The sequence below is a fragment of the Somniosus microcephalus genome, chromosome 10 (genome assembly GCF_052327205.1).
Source record: "Somniosus microcephalus isolate GS21.2 chromosome 10, FLI_Smic_1.0, whole genome shotgun sequence".
NCBI classification, from domain to species: Eukaryota; Metazoa; Chordata; class Chondrichthyes; order Squaliformes; family Somniosidae; genus Somniosus; species Somniosus microcephalus.
In genome coordinates this window covers 236,954,234-236,977,627 of record NC_140996.1, presented here as the reverse complement: position 1 = coordinate 236,977,627, position 23,394 = coordinate 236,954,234, and the positions used below count along the sequence as shown (strand labels likewise).

The 23,394-nt window shown below is 52.1% G+C and overlaps 1 protein-coding gene across 1 annotated transcript in view; it reads right to left on the bottom strand.

Annotated features, from left to right (window-relative positions):
- Positions 1 to 5,555: 5,555 nt before the first annotated feature.
- selenoj (selenoprotein J) overlaps positions 5,556 to 23,394 on the bottom strand; it is a 36,762-nt gene continuing 18,923 nt past the window's right edge. The window contains 5 exon segments of the mRNA XM_085999847.1: positions 5,556 to 5,792; positions 6,689 to 6,785; positions 6,787 to 6,818; positions 11,491 to 11,658; positions 22,905 to 23,034. Of these exon segments, the coding sequence (XP_085855973.1) occupies positions 5,668 to 5,792; positions 6,689 to 6,785; positions 6,787 to 6,818; positions 11,491 to 11,658; positions 22,905 to 23,034 (552 nt within the window). The 3' untranslated portion in view covers positions 5,556 to 5,667.

Sequence of the window (23,394 nt, the reverse complement as noted above, 5' to 3'; positions counted from 1 at the left end):
TTTCAACAGCCGTCACCGCTTTAAAGTCACAGTTCCTGCCGAGTGCTCTTAGCGCCCGTAAAAATTCAGCTACAGACTCTCCTGGCTGTTGCGGGCGGGATCTTAGGAGGTGCCTGGTGTACATGTAATTTACCGGGCTCCGGTACTGCTGTTTCAGTAGGTTGATAGCGGCCTCGTATGTAGTCGTGTCCTGGATGAGTGCGTATACTCTCGGGCTCGCTTGGGCGTTCAGAACTCTTAGTTTGGATCTCTGAGGGACGCCGGATTCTTCCAGGTAGGATTCGAAGCAGTCCAGCCAGTGTTTGAAGTTGAGGGCTGAGTTTGCTGCTTGTGGGTTTAGATCCAGGTACGGTGGTTTGAGGGCTTGCAGCCAAGCCGGCTGGTGTGGCTGGTGTAGCCCGGTGTCTGAAAGCTGCTGTGGCTGTGCTTCTGGGAGGGCTTCTGGCTGGCCAGTAGTAGACATCTTTAAAATTTAGTCAATAAAATTGATATGCCTATCAATTCGTCCAATAAAAAGCGACGAGTTAGGAACGTAACTAAAGGTTTTTATTGACTAAATAACAGAGCCCACCCTCGTGGGTGATCGGGTCCAACAAGGAGGAATACCAGCCAGTCGACTACCTTTATACCTGGGCAGGTAGGTGGAGCCATGGGCGGAGTCGGAGGTGGTCAGCCCAGGTATAACAGCGCGACAAGAGGCGACCTCGTATAGTGATACAACAGTGAGAACAGTGATAACAATACAACAGTGATAACTATAGTGTAACGATAGTGAACGATAAAAGTGGTTTACCACAGAACATGAGCTAGAGAGCATCAGGGCGCAACTTTTCCGAGCGCTGAAAGCCAAAGTACAAGAGGAACAGAAGGTGGAAGCATTGGAGGAAAAGGTGGATGAAATGGAGAAGACTCTGATCCACAGTGTTCCTGTGGAAGAGTTAACGGTCAGCCAACTCCTTCATATGCTGAGGGAAAAGACTCTGCAATGGGAACAATCTGAACACGAGCTTCAATCTTCAACGGGAAGGAGTTCGGAGCTCTCAAAAGTTTGGGAAATAGCTGAGGTTGCAAAACAGACTTTACTGGGATGCCAAAAGTACGCTGAATCGCGTCTATGTGAACAACAGAATGTTGAAACAGCTGCTCCAGTAGAAGGATTGAATAGCCCGATCAATCAATCCCCGAGGGAAGGGGAAGTGTTGAAATCACAAATGAGGTCATTAGTGAAGGATTTGCAGGAAACCCAGGAAGAGCGGGATGAAGATGAATGCATGAAGAAGCCTTTTCAAGAAAGGTGTCTAGGGAAGGAACTACAGTCAGCTAACGTCCAGATGGGTAAGGAGGAAGTAGAAGGCCCTCTCGCTGGCCTAACTCAGGACGAACCCGAATATTACCATGACCTGTTGAGTGACACTGAATATTACGAGGATGTGGTCTGCCCAGTTTGTGATGAAAACTCCCAAAGTGCCGAAATCAGGATGAAGCACTTAAAGTCGAAGGAACATAGAGAGTTGGTGGTGCTACAGCTGGCAGCTGATAAGGGAGCCCCGAGAGTCTCCAAAAAGCAGAAAAGAAAAAGAAGAAGCAGAAGATGATAACTATCGCAAATATTATCACTTCTACCAGATCATGCGTGGACCCTACGAAAGGAGTTAAATCAGTTGGGAAGTAGGAAAATATCAAGGCAACCCAGTTGTTGTAAAAGTCAGCACTGCTGGTTCAGCAGGACGAAAGTTCAAGCTGTTACGTCAAGAAAAGGATATGGAGGAGTCACGCTAGCAATGTGAACCATCTACACCAAAGAGATGTTGTTCGGACCGAGTCAAGATCAGAGACTGAATCTGTGAACTGTTCCCGCAGAGACTGAACCTGTGAACTGTTTCCCACCGAGACTATGTCTGTAAATTGTTTTATATGAAGTTGAAGATATGTTATGTTTAATGGGGACTCTGTATGTAATAAGCTAAAAAGGGAGGATTGTAGTGTATGTACCCGTCTACCTTTAAGAGAACTATTGTATGTAACCGTTCACCTTTAAGAGAACTACTTTAGGTGTGGCACTACTTGTTTGGCTTCTGTATACTGTAATACCGACGGTGACCACACCGGTATATAAGTGTTGTGGCATGATTCCTTGGGCAGATTCGGCCTGACCTTCGAATAGTAAAGACCTGTTTGTTTGTTATTCCTGAAGTCTGTGTCGTTATTAACTGTACAACCCACAGACTTTACAGCAGCCAGGAACGATCTGCACACGGCAAGGACCTCTAAGGTATACCGTGGACGCTGGAGAGAGCATTGTAAGACGCCATGCTGACCAGATTCTAGAGTCACTGGAAAACGTCAAATCTACACCACGATCCTATACACCTGGTGATGAAACCGAAGTACCAATTGCATCTACCTCAGAATCGGTGATATTGGAAGCAGACGAACCAAACAACAACGTTGATCCCGAATCAACTTTGCCAGAAGAACCTGATACCCCAAAGAGGCGTTATCCGGACAGAATCAGGAAGCCTCCTCAAAGACTGAATTTATAATTGATTAACTTCAGCTAATGTATATAGAAACTGTAATTGTAAATATGTTATTTAATTATTAATCGAATGTTATGTACTGTTTAGCTAAAAGGGGAGGAATTGTAGTGTATGTACCTTGAAGAAGGAACTATATTCTGCAGCCCCTGTATACTGCAGTACCAGTAGTGACCATCCCTGTATATAAGCCTGTATAGTAACTTTGTATAGTAGTTCCAGTTTTGTCTCCATTCAGTAAACACCTGTTATAACCAACTTCTGCAGTCCGTGTCTCAATTACACACGGACAGTACAACTCACACTCACACAGGCAGCACGGTGGCATAGTGGTTAGCACTGTTGCCTCACAGCACCAGGGACCCGGGTTCAAATCCGGCCTCGGGTGACTGTCTGTGTGGAGTTTGCACATTCTCCCCGTGTTTGCGTGGGTTTCCTCCAGGTGCTCCGGTTTCCTCCCACAGTCCAAAGATGTGTGGGTTAGGTTGATTGGCCATGATAAAAATTGGCCCTTAGTGTTAGGGGGGATTAAATACGTGGGGTTACGGGGATAGGGCTTGGGTGGGATGGCTGTCGGTGTAGGGACCGGGTGCTAGGGTTTGGATGATCAGCCATGATCTCGTTGAATGGCGGAGCAGGCTTGAATGGCCTACTCCTGCTCCTAGTTTCTATGTTTCACACACACTCACTCACAAGCACGCGCACACACAGGCACTCACGCGCACACATGCACTCGGGCTCGCACACACACATTTATACACAAACGCTCTCCTGGAATGGTAGCATCGTGATTATGTTACTGGACTAGTAATCCAGAGACCTGGACTAATGATCTGGAAAAGATGTGAATTCAAATCCCACCATGGCATTTAAATTCAATTAATTAAATCTGGAATTAAAAAGCTACTATCAGTAATGGTGACCATGAAACTATCGGATTGCTGTAAAAACCCATCTGGTTCACTAATGTCCTTTCGGGAAGGGAATCTCTTGTCCTTACCCGGTCTGGCCTGTATGTGACCCCAGACCCACAGCAATGTGGTTGACTCTGAAATGGCCACTCTGTTGTATAAGGTGGCTCACCACCACCTATCCCAAGGGCAATAAATGCTGACTTTAGTGATGCCCATGTCCCACCAATGAATAAAATATAAACTCCTGCTCACTCAGACTCAGGGTAAGTCAGCAGGCAGTGAGCCCTTGTTGAGCCAGCTCGAGTTGGTAGGAATGGGTCAGTCAGGGTTATTGCCGTCGCCCACAGAGTAACCGAGTCTCCCGCACCCTCGGCAGTGTCCCGATGATCACCGGCTCGCCACTCGGCAAAGACTTTGGGCACACTGTGTTTGTCGAAGCTGCCTTTTTATTTCTGAACATTCCCCGATGGCTGGAGTCACCGCTCACCGTGAAAATACAAGAGCAGATTTCAGAATCCAGAAAAGACAGGAACAGCTCATCGAAGGCGGAGAGGAGTGAGGGGGAGTGAGTGAGTGAGGGGGAGTGAGTGAGGGGGAGTGAGTAAGGGGGAGTGAGTGAGTGAGGGGGAGTGAGTGAGGGGGAGTGAGTGAGTGAGGGAGTGAGTGAGGGGGAGTGAGTGAGGGGGCGTGAGTGAGGGGGAGTAAGGGGGAGTGAGTGAGTGAGGGGGCGTGAGTGAGTGAGGGGGAGTGAGTGAGGGGGAGTGAGTGAGGGGGAGTGGAGTGAGGGGGAGTGAGTGAGGGGGAGTGAGTGAGGGGGAAGTGAGTGAGGGGGAGTGAGTGAGGGGGAGCGAGTGAGGGGGAGCGAGTGAGGGGGAGTGGAGTGAGTGAGGGGGAGTGAGTGAGTGAGGGGGAGTGAGTGAGTGAGTGAGTGAGGGGGAGTGAGTGAGTGAGGGGGAGTGAGTGAGTGAGGGGGAGTGGAGTGAGGGGGAGTGGAGTGAGGGGGAGTGAGTGAGGGGGCGTGAGTGAGTGAGGGGGAGTGAGTGAGGGGGAGTGGAGTGAGGGGGAGTGGAGTGAGGGGGAGTGGAGTGAGGGGGAGTGAGTGAGGGGGGAGTGAGTGAGGGGGAGTGAGTGAGGGGGAGTGAGTGAGGGGGGAGTGAGGGGGAGTGAGTGAGTGAGGGGGAGTGAGTGAGGGGGAGTGAGTGAGGGGGGAGTGAGTGAGGGGGAGTGGAGTGAGTGAGGGGGAGTGAGTGAGTGAGGGGGAGTGAGTGAGGGGGAGTGAGTGAGGGGGAGTGGAGTGAGTGAGGGGGAGTGGAGTGAGGGGGAGTGAGTGAGGGGAGTGAGTGAGGGGGAGTGAAGTGAGTGAGGGGGAGTGAGTGAGTGAGGGGGAGTGAGTGAGTGAGGGGAGTGAGTGAGGGGGAGTGAGTGAGGGGGAGTGGAGTGAGTGAGGGGGAGTGAGTGAGTGAGGGGGAGTGAGTGAGGGGGAGTGAGTGAGGGGGAGTGGAGTGAGTGAGGGGGAGTGGAGTGAGGGGGAGGGGAGTGAGTGAGGGGGAGTGAGGGGGTGGGGAGTGAGGGGGAGTGAGGGGGGTGGGGAGTGAGGGGGAGTGAGTGAGTGAGGGGGAGGAGAGTGAGCGGGAGTGAGTGAGTGAGGGGGAGTGAGGGGGAGGGGAGTGAGGGGGGAGTGAGTGAGGGGGAGGGGAAGTGAGTGAGGGGGAGTGAGGGGGGTGGAGTGAGGAGGAGGGAGTGAGGGCGGGAGTGAGGGGGAAGGGGAGTGGGGGGGAGGGGAGTGAGGGGGAGGGCCAGAGTGAGGGGGAGTGAGTGAGGGGGAGTGAGGGGAGGGGGAGGGGAGTGAGGGGGAGTGGGAGTGAGTGAGGGGGAGGGGGAGTGAGTGAGGGGGAGTGAATGAGGGGGAGTGAGTGAGGGGGGAGGAGGAGTGAGTGAGCGAGGGGAGGGCGGGAGTGAGGGGGAGGGCAGGAGTGAGGGGGAGGGGGAGTGAGTGAGTGAGGGGAGTGAGTGAGTGTGGGGAGGGGAGTGAGTGAGTGAGGGGAGTGAGTGAGTGAGGGGGAGGGGAGTGAGTGAGTGAGGGGAGAGAGGGAGGTGAGGGGAGGGGAGTGAGGGGGAGAAGAATCCGGAGATTCCACATGGCCCGCGGTGAGATCAGCGACTGTTCCTCGCTGGCTCCCGTTCCCGGGTTTGTACATTCTCTCCCTGGGGTCTCCTCACTTGTGCTGCCGGAGAGCGACCAGCTGCTCCGCGAGCTTCATAATGGCATCGCCGTTCTGCGTCTTCTTCACCCAGTCTGCCGGGACACCGCTGGGTCCGAGGGCCGCCCCCGCACAGGCCCCTGTAACAAACCGCGAGACAACGGTTAACAGGCCGAATAGTCATAAATGTACCCGCTCCTCCCTCACTAATTTACACAAGACCCCCCCACCCGCCCTGAGCCCGCCCCCCCACCCCACCGCTCTCCTCTCCCTTCCCCCCACCGCTCCACTCTCTCCTCCCCCACCCCACCACTACCGCTCTCCCTCCCCACCGCTCCTCTCTCCCCTCCCCCACCCCTCCGCTCTCCTCTCCCCCACCCCACCGCTCTCCTCTCCCCCACCCCACCGCTCCACTCTCCCCCTCCCCCACCCCACCGCTCCGCTCTCCCCTCCCCCACCCCCACCGCTCCGCTCTCCCCTCCCCCACTCCTCCGCTCTCCTCTCCCCCACCCCACCAGCTCCGCTCTCCCTCCCCCACCGCTCTGCTCTCCCCTCCCCCACCCCACCGCTCTCCCCTCCCCCACCCCTCCGCTCTCCTCTCCCCCACCCCACCGCTCTCCCCTCCCCCCACCCCACCGCTCTCCTTCTCCCCCACCCCCACCGCTCCGCTCTCCCCTCCCCCACTGCTCCGCTCTCCCCTCCCCCCACCGCTCCACTCTCCCCTCCCCCACCCCACCACTCCGCTCTCCCCTCCCCCACCCCTCCGCTCTCCCCTCCCCCACCCCCACCGCTCCGCTCTCCCCTCCCCCCCACCGCTCCACTCTCCCCTCCCCACCCCACCACTCCGCTCTCCCCTCCCCCACCCCACCCCTCCGCTCTCCCCTCCCCCACCCCACCGCTCTCCCCTCCCCCCACCCCACCGATCCACTCGCCCCTCCCCCACCGCACCGCTCCGCTCTCTGCCCTCCCGACAGCCCGCTCTCCCCTCCCCCACCCACCGATCCACTCGCCCCTCCCCACCCCACCCTGCACTCACCCACGAAGCAGAGCCGGCTGCAGTTGCATCCTCCGGCGGACAGGGTGCGCCGTACGGTGGTGCTGTAATCGCTCAGGCTGGGAGTCACCGACAGACAAGTGCAGCGAATTCAGCAAATTCCCCGGGATAGCTTGGGGGGGAATAAAGTAGAGATCAATGATGGGGCAACAGAGGGTTCCTGGGGGACAGACACACTGATCTAAGAACATAAGAAATAGGAGCAGGAGTTGGCCATTCGGCCCCTCGAGCCTGCTCCGCCATTCAATAAGACCATGGCTGATCTCCACTTTCCCGCACTATCTCCATATCCCTTGTTTCCCTTAATATTCAAAAATCTATCGAACTCTGTCTTGAATATACTCAACGACTGAGCCTCCACAGCCCTCTGGGGTAGAGAATTCCAAAGATTCACCACCCTCTGAGTGAAGAATTTTCTCCTCATCTCAGTCCTAAATGGCCGACCCCTTATCCTGAGACTGTGACCCCTGGTTCTAGACTCCCCAGCCAGGGGAAACATCCTCCCTGCATCTACCCTGTCAAGCCCTGTAAGAATTTTGTATGTTTCAATTTGATCACCACTCATTCTTCTAAACTCTAGAGAATATAGGCCCAGTCTACTCAATCTCTCCTCATAGGACAATCCCCCCATCCCAGGAACCAGTCTGGTGAACCTTCGTTGCACTCCCTCTATGGCAAGTCTATCCTTCCTCAGGTAAGGAGACCAAAACTGTACACAATCCCCCAGGTGTGGTCTCACCAGGGCCCTATATAATTGCAGTAAGACGTCTTTACTCTTATACGCAAATCCTCTTGTAATAAAGGCCAACATACCATTTGCTTTCCTAATTGCTTGCTGTACCTGCATGTTAACTTTCAGCGATTCGTGTACAAGGACACCCAGGTTACAAGTTTCTAAAAATTTCCCAATCTTCTGGCCTACCACTAATCTTCACAACATTGTACGCCTTTTCTTTCAATTTGACACCCTCCTTAACTGCCTTAGTTAGCCACTGATGGTGCATCCTTCTCGTAGAGTCTTTCTTTCTCACTGGAATCTTCTTCTTCTTAGGCAGTCCCTCGGAACCGAAGATGATTTGCTTCCACATTAAAAATGAGTTCTCAGGTGACTGATGAGTCCCATGTGGGAGCTACAGTCTCTGTCACAGGTGGGGCAGACGGTGGTTGAAGGGGCAGGTGGGTGGGGTGCTTGGGTTGATGTGCGCTCCTTCTGCTGTTTGCGCTGGAATATATCTTTGTTGAGAGTTATGAAATATCTCCTTAAAAGTCTGCCACTGCTTATCTACCGTTGTGGTAAACCACTGTTGTTGTTGTTGTTACACACTGTTGTACCTAGGCATGCCTCAACATGTCTCGGCTGGCTCCACCCACACAGGCCCAGGTATAAAGGTGATTGACCTGCAGCCCCCTGCCTTCTTGGAGCCCAGTCAACCACGAGAGGCATGCTCTGTTCTTTGCTAATAAAAGCCTTTAGTTACTCTCTTAACTCTCAGTCTTTTATGAGTAATTGATAGCGCATCAATTTTATTAGCAAAAACAAAATGTCGACATTTGCTGAACAGCAGGCTGCTGCACCAAACGCGGAACAGCAGGCTGCTGCACCAAACGCTGAACAACAGGAGCTGCTGCACCAAACGCTGAACAGCAGGCTGCTGCACCAAACGCTGAACAGCAGGCTGCTGCACCAAACGCTGAACAGCAGGAGCTGCTGCGAGCCCTCAGACCAACACGCCTGGACCTAGACCCCCAAGAAGCGGGTTCGGCTACCAACCGTCTTACCTTTTAATTTATTTTCCCAGTCCACTTTAGCCAACTCTGTCTTCGTACCCTTGTAATTGCTTTTATTTAAGTTTAAGACACTAGTTTCAGATCCAAGTTTCTCACCCTCAAACTGAATGTGAAATTCTACGTTATGATCACTCTTCCCTAGAGGATCCTTTACTATGAGATCATTAATTAATCCTGTCTCATTACACATTACCAGATCTAAAATAGCCTGCTCCCTGATTAGTTCCACAACGTATTGTTCTAAGAAACCACCCCGAATACATTCTATGAACTCGTCCTCAAAGCTACCCTTGCCAATTTGATTTGTCCAATCTATAGTATATGAACTTTAAAATCGGCCATGATTATTGCAGTACCTTTCTTACAAGCCCCCATTATTTCTTGATTTATACTCTGTCCTACAGTGTAGCTACTGTTAGGGGGCCTATAGTTTACTCCCACCAATGACTTCTTTCCCTTACTATTTCTTATCTCCACACAAACTGATTCTACACCCTGATGATCTGAGCCAATATCATTTCTCACCACTGTACTGATCTCATTCTCTATTAACAGAGCTACCCACCTCCTTTTCCTTTCTGCCTCTCCTTCCAAAATGTCAAATACCCCATAATATTCAGTTCCCAGCCTTGGTCATCTTGCAGCCATGACTCTGTAATGGCTATCAGATCATACCCATTTATTTCTATTTGTGCTGTCAACTCATCTATCTTGTTATGAATGCTGTGTGCATTCAGATAAAGAGCCTTTAATTTTGTCTTTTTACCATTTTCCCTACTCTGACTCTATTTGCTGGTGCACTCTTATGCTTGGATTGGATTTGTCCTGCTTTTTGTGGACAGGACATACCTGGGCAGTTTTCCACATTGTCAGATAGATGCCAGTGTTGTCGCTGTACTGGAACAGCTTGGCTAGAGGCGCGGCTAGTTCTGGAGCACAAGTCTTCAGCACGACAGCTGGGATGTTGTCAGGGCCCGTAGTCTTTGCTGTATCCAGTGCGCTCAGCTGTTTCTTGATATCACGTGGAGTGAATCGAATTGGCTGAAGACTGGCTTCTGTGATGGTGGGGACCTCAGGAAGAGGCCAATATGGATCATCCACTCGGCACTTCTGGCTGAAGATGGTTGCAAATGCTTCAAGCCTTGTCTTTTGCAGTCATGTGCTGGGCTCCAACATCATTGAGGATGGAGATATTCATGGAGCCTCCTCTTCCCGTTAGTTGTTTAATGGTCCACCACCATTCATGACTGGATGTGGCAGGACTGCAGAGCTTTGATCTGATCCGTTGATTGTGGGATCGCTTAGCCCTGTCTATAGCATGCTGCTTCGCTTTTTAGCATGCATGCAGTCCTGTGTTGCAGCTTCCCCAGGCTGGCACCTCATTTTTAGGTACACCTGGTGCTGCTCCTGGCATGCTCTTCTACACACCTTATTGAACCAGGGTTGGTCTCCTGGCTTGATGGTAATGGTAGAGTGAAGGATATGCTGGGCCATGAGGTTACAGATTGTGGTGGAATACAATTCTGCTGCTGCTGATGGCCCACAGCGCCTCATGGATACCCAGTTTTGAGCTACTAGATCTGTTCTGAATCTATCCCATTTAGCACAGTGGTAGTGCCACACAACACGATGGAGTGTTCTCAGTGTGAAGACAGGACTTCATCTCCACAATGACTGTGCAGTGGTCACTGCTACCAATGGTCCAGAGTCAATGTTGAGGATTCCCAGGGCCACTCCTTCCTGACTGTATACCACTGTGCCACCACCTCTGGTGGGTCTGTCCTGCCGGTGGGACAGGACATACCAAGGGATGGTGATGGAGGAGTCTGGGACATTGGCTGAAAGGTATGATTCTGTGAGTATGACTGTCAGGTTGTTGTTTGACTAGTCTGTGGGACAGCTCTCCCAATTTTGGCACAAGTCCCCAGATGTTGGTGAGGAGGACTTTGCAGGGTCGACTGGGCTGGGTGTGCCGTTGCCGTGTCTGAAGCCGGTGCCGAGGTCGATGCCGGGTGGTCCATCCGGTTTTATTCTTATTGTGTTTTCTGTAGCGGAGAGATGGTGAGAGATGTGATGTACCAGGTCTGTACTGACTGGAGCAGGCAAGGTTCGGGGGAATCTAATCGCAAGGTTCAAAACGGTGAAAGGGTTTGGGGGTGAAAGATTGTTTCCACTGATAAGAAAGGGGCAAAGACTCGGGGTCAGCACTGGGAGCATGGAACGCGGGGGTGAGTGCACTGTCCCCACTTAACATTGTGGTGTCAGTTTGGGTTCTGCAGCATGAACGGGTCTTGGGGGATTCTGGCACCAGTACAAAGCTGGACGGGAAAGGTTGAATGGGGGTCAAACGGGCACAAATCTGATGATGGGAATCTGCGCGCACTCTTCCGATTGGTCGCCCCGGGCGGGAACATGACATACGAGTGCCTGTGCTCACACTCGAGGGGTGAGGTGTGACACACTGACCAGCACACTGGACCTGTCCCAGCAAGGAGTCGTGGCCGGGAGTGAGGGGCGAGAGGCGGGGGGGGTGAATTGTGGAGGGTGTCCCCATTCACAGGTTAATGGTATTCCTAGTGTCCCTATTAACAGATGCTACACCTGTGCCTTTTACACATCAGTGTTGACTTTAATATGAGGAAAGTTTCCAGTGCCTGTGTTGAGTGATCAGTGTCTCCTGTCGGGCGAATCTAACACCCCAGATCACAGCGGCCCCCCCCCCCCGCCGCGACAGCTCCTCCCTGACCCTCCCACCCTGACTGCCCGCGCCCCAAATCCCCCACTCCTCGAAACCCCCTCCCAATCTCCCTCTCGACCCCCACATCCCGCAACCAGGTCCCCAACCCCAAAGTCCCTGACGTCCATCCCCTATCTGCTCACTCCCAGAACCCCCCCATCCCATCCCTCCTCCCTGACACCCCTCTCCCGGAACCACCATCCCCTCCCCCACCCCTCCCCATACGCCCCCCCCCACCCCGCCGTCCCCGGTGACTTACCGCACGAGCTGCCGAATTTCTGCACCACCTCGCGGTGAGCTGTGCCGCGCAGTTTCAGGACCTCGGGTAACTTGCTGGCGATAACACTGAGCTCGGGCTGGCCCTTCATCTTCTCCAGGAACTCCTCCTCTGGGGGGCGGAGAACGAACCCCTCCAAAACGGCAGCGGCTGCAGCGGGGGGGGGGTGGTCGGAGAGGTGGTTAGAGCAGGGCTGAAACCGGGGCACCCGGTGCCCGGGAAATGGGGCCATAGACTGAGGCACCAGAACAGCACTGACACAGGCCTTCAGGGCAAACAAGTCCCCCACTCCCTGTCAGATCAACCCCACCCTCTCCCCAACCCCACCAACCCACCTTCTCCCCAAATATCCCAACCCCACCGACCCACCTTCTCCCCAAATACCCCAATCCCACCTACCCACCTTCTCCCTAAATACCCCAACCCCACCGACCCACCTTCTCCCCAAATCCCCAACCCCACCGACCCACCTTCTCCCCAAATCCCCAACCCCACCTACCCATCTTCTCCCCAAATACCCCAATCCCACCTTCTCCCCAAATACCCCAACCCCACCTACCCCCCTTCTCCCCAAATACCCGACCCCCCTTCTCCCCAAATACCCCAATCCCACCAACCCACCTTCTCCCCGTATCCCCAGCCCCACCTACCCACCTTCTCCCCATATCCCCCAACCTCACCTAAGAACCTAAGAACATAAATAGGAGCAGGAATAGGCCACACGGCCCCTCGAACCTGCTCCGCCATTCAATAAGATCATGGCTGATCTTGGGCTCAAAGCCACTTCCCCGCCCACTCCCCATAACCCTTCACTCCCTTATCTTGCAAAAATCTGTCTATCTCCACCTTAAATGTATTTAATGACCCAGCCTCCACAGCTCTCTGGGGCAGAGAATTCCACAGATTTATGACCCTCTGAGAGAAGAAATTCCTCCTCATCTCAGTTCTAAAAGGGCGACCCTTTATTCTGAAACTATGCCTCTGATATACCTATCAATTCATCCAATGAAAAGCGACGAGTTAAGATAGTAACTATAGGTTTTTATTGGCTAAATAACAGAGCCCACCCTCGTGGGTGATCGGGTCCAACAAGGAGGAATACCAGCCAGTCGACCACCTTTATACCTGGGCAAGCAGGCGGAGCCATGGGCGGAGGCAGCTGTGGTCAGCCCAGGTATAACAGCGTGACAAGAGGTGACCTTGTGTAGTGATACAACAGTGTAAACAGTGATAACCATAGTGTAACGATATAAACAGTGATAACCATAGTGTAACGATAGTGAACGATAAAAGTGGTTTACCACAGCCTCCAAGTTCTAGATTTCCCCACGAGGGGAAACATCCTCTCTGCATCTACCCTGTCGAGCCCCCTCAGTATCTTATATGTTTCAATAAGATCACCTCTCATTCTTCTAAACTCCAATGAGTATCGGCCCAGCCTGCTCAACCTTTCTTCATAAGTCAACCCCTTCATCTCTGGAATTAACCATGTGAACCTTCTCTGAACTGCCTCCAATGCAAGTATATCCTTCCTTAAATAAGGAGACCAAAACAGTACGCAGTACTCAAGGTGTGGTCTCACCAATACCCTGTACAGTTGTAGCAGGACTTCCCTACTTTTATACTCCAACCCCCTTGAAATAAAGGCCAACATTCCATTTGCCTTTTTGATTACTTGCTGTACCTGCATGCTAACGTTTTGTGTTTCATGCACAAAGACCCCCAGGTCCCTCTAAACTGTAGCATTTTGTAATCTCTCCCCATTTAAATAATAGTTTGCTTTTTTATTTTTCCTACCAAAGTGGATAACCTTGCACTTTCCCACATCATACTCCATCTGCCAAATGTTTGCCCGCTCACCTAGCCTGTCTATATCCCTTTGCAGGTTCTTTGAGTCCTCTGCACAACTTGCTTTCCCACCCATCTTTGTATCATCTGCAAACTTGGCTACATTACACTCGGTCCCTTCATCCAAGTCATTAATGTAGATTGTAAATAGCCGAGGCCCGAACCCCGATCCCTGTGGAACCCCACTGGTTACCGTTTGCCAACCGGAAAATGACCCATTTATCCCGACTCTCTGTTTCCTGTTAGTTAGCCAATTCTCTATCCATGCTAATATATTACCCCCAATTCTGTGAGCTCTTATCTTATGCAGTAACCTTTTATGTGGCACCTTATCGAATGCCTTCTGGAAATCCAAACACAGCAGATCTGTGAAGGAATAAGCCAGAAAACCTGTTCAGAAAAAGACACCATTCGATGAAAGTAATTCTGGCCTGATTAACACACGACAAACTGGGTTTGGAAATCGAGAAACCGAACGATGGAGAAGCTGTATTGTTAACCGCATTCTGGCTATGGGGATGGGATGGCTGTTGACACTGAGTCAATGGCCTTGTTGAAACAGAAGGTTGGAGGCTCCTGACGGTCTGAATCTTTGGAAAGAAGACAATGGTACATCCTGGTTAAGGTGTTCTAAATTATACTTCATAAAGAAGCAGAAACATATGCCTTCGTAAAAATGACATCAAGTAAAAGAAACACCTGCCGTCACATCGTTTTTGTGTTAAGCTTGGACCTGTGGGAGAGCAGCAGCGCGAACGGCGGCACTTAAAACCGGCGGGTTCAGCAGAGGCGAGGTCAGAGAGCTTGGACCTGTGGGAGAGCAGCAGCGCGACCGGCGGCACTTAAAACCGGCGGGTTCAGCAGAGGCGAGGTCAGAGAGCTTGGACCTGTGGGAGAGCAGCAGCGCGAACGGCGGCACTTAAAACCGGCGGGTTCAGCAGAGGCGAGGTCAGAGAGCTTGGACCTGTGGGAGAGCAGCAGCGCGACCAGCGGCACTTAAAACCGGCGGGTTCAGCAGAGGCGAGGTCAGAGAGCTTGGACCTGTGGGAGAGCAGCAGCGCGACCGGCGGCACTTAAAACCGGCGGGTTCAGCAGAGGCGAGGTCAGAGAGCTTGGACCTGTGGGAGAGCAGCAGCGCGACCGGCGGCACTTAAAACCGGCGGGTTCAGCAGAGGCGAGGTCAGAGAGCTTGGACCTGTGGGAGAGCAGCAGCGCGACCGGCGGCACTTAAAACCGGTGAGTTCAGCAGAGGCGGGACCAAATCAACAGCAGAGGAGAGAGGTAAAAAGTAATCAGAGTGTGACGTCACCAGGGAGCAGGTAAGTGATTGGTTGGTGAGTATTTCTCTTTTTTAAACTTGAACTCTGTAGTTTATAGTTACTAGGGTCTTTTCTGGTGTAGCAGGGACTGTTGGTAGACTATACAAGCGCCTTAGAGATATTTTTAATTGGTGATAGTAAATTAATTTAAATTAAGTAAAGGGAAGGTCATGCCAGGTGAGCCCAGCCCCGTGATATGCTCCTCTTGCTCTATGTGGGAATTCAGGGACACTGCCGGTGCCCCTGATGACCACGTGTGCCAGAGATGCATCCATCTGCAGCTACTAGCAAACTGCATTGAGGTGCTGGAGCTGCGGGTGGATGGGTTGTTGAGCATTCACGATGCTGAGAGGTTCGTGGATAACACGTTTAGTGAGTTGGTCACACCGCAGGGAAGGGCTGCACAGGAAGATAGGAAATGGGTGACCACCAGGAGGAGCAATAGAAGCAGGCAGGTAGTGCAGGAGACCCCTGTGACCATTCCCCTCTCAAACAGGTATGCCGCTTTGGATACTGTTGAGGGGGATGACTCACCAGGGGAAGGCAGCAGCAGCCAACTTCCTGGCACTGGGGGTGCTCCTGCTGCCCAGGAAGGGGGGGAAAAGAGTGGGAGAGCAATAGTGGTAGGGGATTCTATAGTAAGGGGAACAGATAGGCGTTTCTGTGGCCGTAGACGTGAATCCAGGATGGTTTGTTGCCTCCCTGGTGCCAGGGTCAAGGATATCACTGAGCGGCTGCAGGGCATTCTGGAGGGGGAGGGTGAACAGCCAGAGGTCGTGGTCCACATTGGTACCAATGACATAGGTAAAAAGAGGGATGAGGTCCTGCAGCAAGAATTTAGGGAGCTAGGTGAAGGATTAAAGAGCAGGACCTCAAAGGTTGTAATCTCTGGATTACACCCGGTGCCACGTGCTAGTGAGTATAGGAATGGGAAGATAGAACAGATGAATGCGTGGCTAAAGGGATGGTGCAGGAGGGAGGGCTTTAGTTTCCTGGATCACTGGGTCTGCTTCTGGGAAAGGTGGGACTTGTACAAGTCGGACGGTTTACACCTGAACCAGAGGGGAACCAATATCCTTGCGGGGAGGTTTGCTAGCACTGCTGGGGGGGGTTTAAACTAACTTGGCAGGGGGATGGGGTACAGAGTGGAGCTATAGCAGGGGGTGATTTACAGCCAAATACAGAGAAAAAAACAAGGCAGAGCAAATATGCGAAGGCAAAAGGGAATATGGCAGGGCTGGAAGGCATTTATTTTAATGCAAGGAGTCTTGCAAATAAGGTGGACGAACTGAAGTTGTTGTTGAACACATGGGAGTACGATATTGTTGCTATCACGGAGACATGGTTGAGGGAGGGTCAGGACTGGCAGCTCAATATTCCGGGGTATAGAATCTTCAGGCGAGACAGAGGGGGGTGTAAAAGGGGAGGGGGTGTTGCAATATTAATTAAGGAGTCAATTACTGCTGTAAGGAGGGATGATATATTAGCGGGTTCCTCTAATGAGGCCATATGGGTAGAACTTAAAAACAAAAAGGGGGCAAGCACTTTGCTGGGAGTGTACTATAGGCCCCCAAACAGTCAGGGGGAGATAGAGGAACAGATATGTAGGCAAATCTCAGAAAAGTGCGAAAATAATAGGGTAATAATAGTGGGGGATTTCAACTTCCCCAATATAAATTGGGATAGTCAGAGTGTGAAAGGCTTAGAGGGTGCAGAATTCTTAAAGTGCATCCAGGAGAGCTTTTTGACCCAACATGTAGAAAGTCCTACAAGAGAGGGGGCGATACTGGACCTAATTCTGGGGAATGTAGCCGGGCAAGTGGTGGAAGTGTCAGTAGGAGAGCATTTTGGCGATAGTGACCATAATTCGGTGAGATTTAAGGTGGTCATGGAAAAAGACAAAGACGGCCCGGAAATAAGGGTTCTAAATTGGGGGAAGGCCGATTTTAATATGATAAGGCAGGATCTGGCCAAAGTGGACTGGGAGCAGCTACTTATAGGAAAATCCACATCAAGACAGTGGGAGACTTTCAGAAGGGAAATAGAGAGAGTACAACGCCAACATGTTCCTGTAAAGGTCAAGGGTGGGACCAACAAGCAAAGGGAACCTTGGATGACAAGGGATATACAAAAATGCATTAGAAATAAAAGGGGGGCTTTTGGCAGTTACAAAAGACTAAAGACGGAAGAAGCCCTAGAGGAGTATAAAAAGTGCAGGGGCATACTTAAAAAAGAAATTAGGAGGGCGAGGAGGGGCCATGAAATAACACTGGCGAGCAAAATAAAGGAAAATCCTAAGATGTTTTATAAGTATATTAAGGGCAAGAGGATAACCAGGGAAAGGGTAGGGCCCATTAGGGACCAAAGTGGCAATCTGTGTGTAGAGCCAGATGATGTAGGCGGGGTTTTAAATGAATTTTTTGCATCTGTGTTCACTATGGAGAGAGACGATGCAGACATAGAAATCGGGCAAGGGGACTGTGACATACTTGAACATATTAGCATCGAGAGGGAGGAGGTGCTAGCGGTTTTAGCAGGCCAAAAAGTGGATAAATCCCCAGGCCCGGACGAGATGTATCCCAGGCTGCTGTGGGAGGCAAAGGAGGAGATTGCAGGGGCTCTGACACAAATTTTCAGAACCTCTCTGGCCACAGGGGATGTACCAGAGGACTGGAGAACAGCTAATGTAGTACCATTATACAAGAAGGGTAGCAGGGATAAACCAGGGAATTACAGGCCAGTGAGCCTAACATCTGTGGTAGGGAAATTATTGGAAAAAATTCTGAGGGACAAAATTAGTCTCCACTTGGAGAGGCAAGGATTAATCGGGGATAGTCAGCATGGCTTTGTCAAGGGTAAATCATGTCTGACAAATCTGATTGAATTTTTCGAGGGGGTGACTAGGGGGGTGGATGAGGGAAATGCTGTGGATGTGGTTTACATGGACTTCAGTAAAGCTTTTGACAAAGTCCCACATAGGAGACTGGTCAAGAAGGTAAGAGCCCATGGGATCCAGGGTGCCATGGCGCGTTGGATCCTAAACTGGCTGAGTGGCAGGAGGCAGAGGGTGATGGTCGAAGGATGCTTTTGTGACTGGAAGCCTGTGTCCAGTGGGGTACCTCAGGGATCGGTGCTGGGTCCCTTGTTGTTTGTGATCTACATAAATGATTTGGATGAGAATGTAAAAGGTATGATCAGTAAGTTCGCAGATGACACGAAAATTGGTGGGGTGGTAAATTGCGAGGAGGAAAGCCTCAGGCTACAGGACGATATAAACGGGTTGGTCAGATGGGCGGAAAAGTGGCAAATGGAATTTAACCCTGAAAAGTGCGAGGTGATGCATTTTGGACGGACAAATAAGGCAAGGGAATACACAATGAGTGGTAGGACCCTAGGAAGTACAGAGGGTCAGAGGGACCTTGGTGTACATGTACATAGATCTCTGAAGGCAGCGGAACAGGTAGATAAGGTGGTTAAAAAGGCATATGGGATACTTGCCTTCATTAGCCGAGGCATAGAATATAAGAGCAGGGAGGTTATGATGGAGCTGTACAAAACGCTGGTGAGGCCACAGCTGGAGTACTGTGTGCAGTTCTGGTCGCCTCACTATAGGAAGGATGTGATTGCTTTGGAGAGGGTGCAGAGAAGATTCACCAGGATGTTACCTGGGATGGAGCGCCTCAGCTATGAAGAAAGACTAAACAGGCTGGGGTTGTTTTCCTTGGAGCAAAGAAGGCTGAGGGGGGACCTGATTGAGGTGTACAAAATGATGAGGGGCATAGATAGGGTAGATAAAGAGGAACTTTTCCCCTTTGTAGGGGGGTCAATAACAAGGGGGCATAGATTCAGGGTAAGGGGCAGGAGATTTAGAGGGGATTTGAGGAGGAACTTTTTGACCCAGAGGGTGGTTGGAATCTGGAACTCACTACCTGAAAGGGTGGTAGAGGCAGGAACCCTCACAACATTCAAGAAGCATTTGGATGAGCACTTGAAATGCCATTGCATACAAGGCTATGGACCAAATGCTGGAAAATGGGATTAGACAGGACAGGGGTGGATGGGCAGCGCGGACACGATGGGCCGAAGGGCCTCTTTCTGTGCTGTAAAACTCTATGACTCTATGACCTACACAGGAGACATAATTCTGTATTGCAACCAGCTGAGGTGACTAAGAATTGCATAGATCATCCTAGTTAAGGTGTTCTAATTGCAAGAGCGCAAATAGAAGGCCTTAGTAAAAATGACATCAAATAGAAACACCTGCTGTTACACCGTTCTTTATGGTGGGCTTGGGACACCTGGGATAGAGACATAATTCTTAATGCTACCAGCTGAACTGACTGTAAGAATTGCAAAAGTCAGCAGAAAAATGACTAGAGATAATTAGCTTACATCAGCAGAAAAACTTAAAGGAATACCACTGGAAAAGAGTATAAATATTGAGCTCTCAAATAGGATACTAGATTCGCTGTAAAGGGGCAAAGCGATTCTTCGGCTTCAGAGGCAGCTCTGTAAGTCTACAACTCTTTGTATCTCGGGGATCAAGATACTGTATTTGATTTTGGTGGATATCCTGAATAAACTAAGAACTGTAAAACTGTGGTGAAGTTAAGATTTGAGAATAAGGATCTCTGATAAGATTGTAAAGCTTTTTCTTTTTGGAACTGTTAATGTTGCAATTGAATCACCAACTGTAAAATACATGTCGGTTCTTTAATAAATCTATATATTTTTAGAATTGTCTCACATAATACTTCTGTATCAAACTCGCGAACTCAATCTCTGTACACTCTTTGGCGAGGTGTTGCAGAATTCTGGGGGAGTTTTCCGGACCCTCATAATATCCGGAACGTTCCAGTCTAGTTAAACTTATTAAAAGTGCTATCTGGAGGACGGTAACATTCTCGGGTTGTTCCTTTCCTTTAGGGAGAGATAGTCTGCACCTTTAGATCCAATTAAGCGTCTTCAGGATTCGGCTAACTCTAACTTTAGTTGAAAGTGAACGTCTGATCCGGGGTAGCCCTAAAGGGGCTAGGACTAGTAATAATCCCTCACATCCACTGGCTCACCCTTATCCACCCTGCTTGTTACATCACCTAGCCACCTTCTCCCCATATCCCCCAACCCCACCCGCCTTCTCCCCATATCCCCCAACCCCACCCACCTTTTCCCCATATCCCCCAACCCCACCCACCTTCTCTCCATATCCCCCAATCCCAACTACCCACCTTCTCCACAAACCCCACCCCCACCTACCCACCTTCAACCCATATCACTCAACCCCACCCACCCACCCACCTTTTTCACAATCCCCAACCCCACCCACCCACCTTCTCCCCATATCCCCAACCCCACCCACCTTCTCTCCATATCCCCCAATCCCAACGACCCACCTTCTCCACAAACCCCATCCCCACCTGCCCACCTTCAACCCATATCCCTCAACCCCACCCACCCACCCACCTTTTCACAATCCCCAACCCCACCTACCCACCTTCTCCCCAACCCCACCTACCCACCTTCTCCCCATATCCCCAACCACACCCACCTTCTCCCCATAGCCCCAACCCCATCTCCCCATATCCCTCAACCCCACTCACCCACCTTCTCCCCATATCCCTCAACCCCACCCACCCACCTTCTCCCCATATCATCAACCCCACCTACCCACCTTCTCCCCATATCCCCAACCCCACCCACCTTCTCCCCATAGCCCCAACCCCACCTACCCACCATCTCCCCATATCCCTCAACCCCACTCACCCACCTTCTCCCCATATCCCTTAACCCCACCTACCCACCTTCTCCCCATATCCCCAACCCCACCTACCAACCTTCTCCCCATATCCCTCAACCCCACTCACCCACCTTCTCCCCATATCCCTCAACCCCACCTACCCACCTTCTCCCCATATCCCCAACCCCACCTACCAACCTTCTCCCCATATGCCTCAACCCCACCCACCCACCTTCTCCCCATATCATCAACCCCACCTACCCACCTTCTCCCCATATCCCCAACCCCACCCACCCACCTTCTCCCCATATCCCCAACCCCACCCACCTTCTCCCCATATCCCCCAACCCCACCCACCCACCTTCTCCACATATCCCCCCAACCCCACCCACCCACCTTCTTCCCATATCCCCCAACCCCACCCACCCATCTTCTCCCCATATCCCCCAACCCCACCCACCCACCTTCTCCCCATATCCCCCAACCCCACCCACCCATCTTCTCCCCATATCCCCCAACCCCACCCACCCACCTTCTCCCCATATCCCCCAACCCCACCCACCCATCTTCTCCCCATATCCCCCAACCCCACCCACCCATCTTCTCCCCATATCCCCCAACCCCACCCACCCACCTTCTCCCCATATCCCCCAACCACCCACCTTCTCCCCATATCCCCCAACCCCACCCACCCACCTTCTCCCCATATCCCCAACTTCACCTACCCACCTTCTCCCCATATCCCTCAACCCCACCTACCCACCCTCTCCCCATATCCCCAACCCCACCCACCCACCTTCTCCCCATATCCCCAACTCCACCTAGCCACCTTCTCCCCATATCCCTCAATCCCACCTACCCACCTTCTCCCCATATCCCCAACCCCACCTACCCCCCTTCTCCCCATATCCCCCAACTCCACCCACCCACCTTCTCCCCATATCCCCCAACCCCACCCACCCACCTTCTCCCCATATCCCCCAACCCCACCCCCCACCCCCACCTTCTCCCCATATCACAAAACCCACCCACCCACCTTCTCCCCATATCCCCCAACCCCCACCCCTCACCTTCTCCCCATATCACAAAACCCACCCACCTTCTCCCCATATCCCCCAACCCCACCCACCCACCTTCTCCCAATAACCCCAACCCCACCTACCCATCTTCTCCCCATATCCTCAACCCCACCTATCCACCTTCTCCCCATATCCCTCAACCCCACCTACCCACCTTCTCCCCATATCCCTCAACCCCACCTACCCACCTTCTCCCCATATCCTTAGCCCCACCTACCCACCTTCTCCCCATATCCCTCAACCCCACCTACCCACCTTCTCCCCATATCCTCAACCCCACCTACCCACCTTCTCCCCGTATCCTCAACCCCACCTACCCACCTTCTCCCCATATCCTCAACCCCACCTACCCACCTTCTCCCCATATCCTCAACCCCACCTACCCACCTTCTCCCCATATCCCTCAACCCCACCTACCCACCTTCTCCCCGTATCCTCAACCCCACCTACCCACCTTCTCCCCATATCCCTCAACCCCACCTACCCACCTTCTCCCCATATCCCCCAACCCCACCCACCCACCTTCTCCCCATATCCCCAACTCCAGCTACCCACCTTCTCCCCATATCCCCAACCCCACCCACCCACCTTCTCCCCATATCCCTCAACCCCACCTACCCACCTTCTCCCCATATCCTTCAACCCCACCTACCCACCTTCTCCCCATATCCCCCAACCCCACCCACCCACCTTCTCCCCATATCCCCAACTCCAGCTACCCACCTTCTCCCCATATCCCCAACCCCACCCACCCACCTTCTCCCCATATCCCCAACCCCACCCACCCACCTTCTCCCCATATCCCTCAACCCCACCCACCCACCTTCTCCCCATATCCCCAACCCCACCCACCCACCTTCTCCCCATATCCCCAACCCCACCCACCCACCTTCTCCCCATATCCCCAACCCCACCCACCCACCTTCTCCCCATATCCCCAACCCCACCCACCCACCTTCTCCCCATATCCCCAACCCCACCCACCCACCTTCTCCCCATATCCCCAACCCCACCCACCCACCTTCTCCCCATATCCCCAACCCCACCCACCCACCTTCTCCCCATATCCCCAACCCCACCCACCCACCTTCTCCCCATATCCCCAACCCCACCCACCCACCTTCTCCCCATATCCCCAACCCCACCCACCCACCTTCTCCCCATATCCCCCAACCCCACCCACCCACCTGACTGGGGATTAGAGTCAGAATCATTGGACGGCGATTCTCTGCCTAACACAGCCAGCAACCTTTTCGTGCCTGTGAATATTGGACAATTACAACCTCCGAGTCCCTTTAATTGGTAAAAGCAGAACTGAGGATCAGTTTGGAGCTCCTGAAGGGTAGTGGCAGCTGGTTTGGTGTAAGAAACACGACCGACACAACACGGGGACGACCCAGGACTGACCCCTACCTGCGATGCTGCACTTCACCGCCAGACTATCGTCCTGTGTGACTCGAACCGCCTCCTCCACGTGCTGCGGGAGTTTGGGGTCTCCAGCGTACAGAGCGACCAGGGGTGCGATCTTCGCCACACCGTCCATCTGCCAACAGAGGTAACGAACATAACTGGCAATTCAAAGCCTCCCCTTCTTGATGTATATTAATGACCTGGACTTGGGTATACAGGGCATAATTTCAAAGTTTGCAGATGACAGGAAACTGGGAAATGTAGTAAACAGTAACAGACTTCAGGAGGACACAGACAGGCTGGTGAAATGGGCAGACACATGGCAGATGAAATTTAACGCAGAAAAATGTGAAATGAAGAGGTAGGAAGAATGAGGAGGCAATATAAACTAAATGGTACAATTTTAAACAGGGTGCAGGAACAGAGAGACCTGGGGGTGTACGTACACTAATCATTGAAGGTGATGGGACAAGTTGAGAAGGCTGTTAAAAAG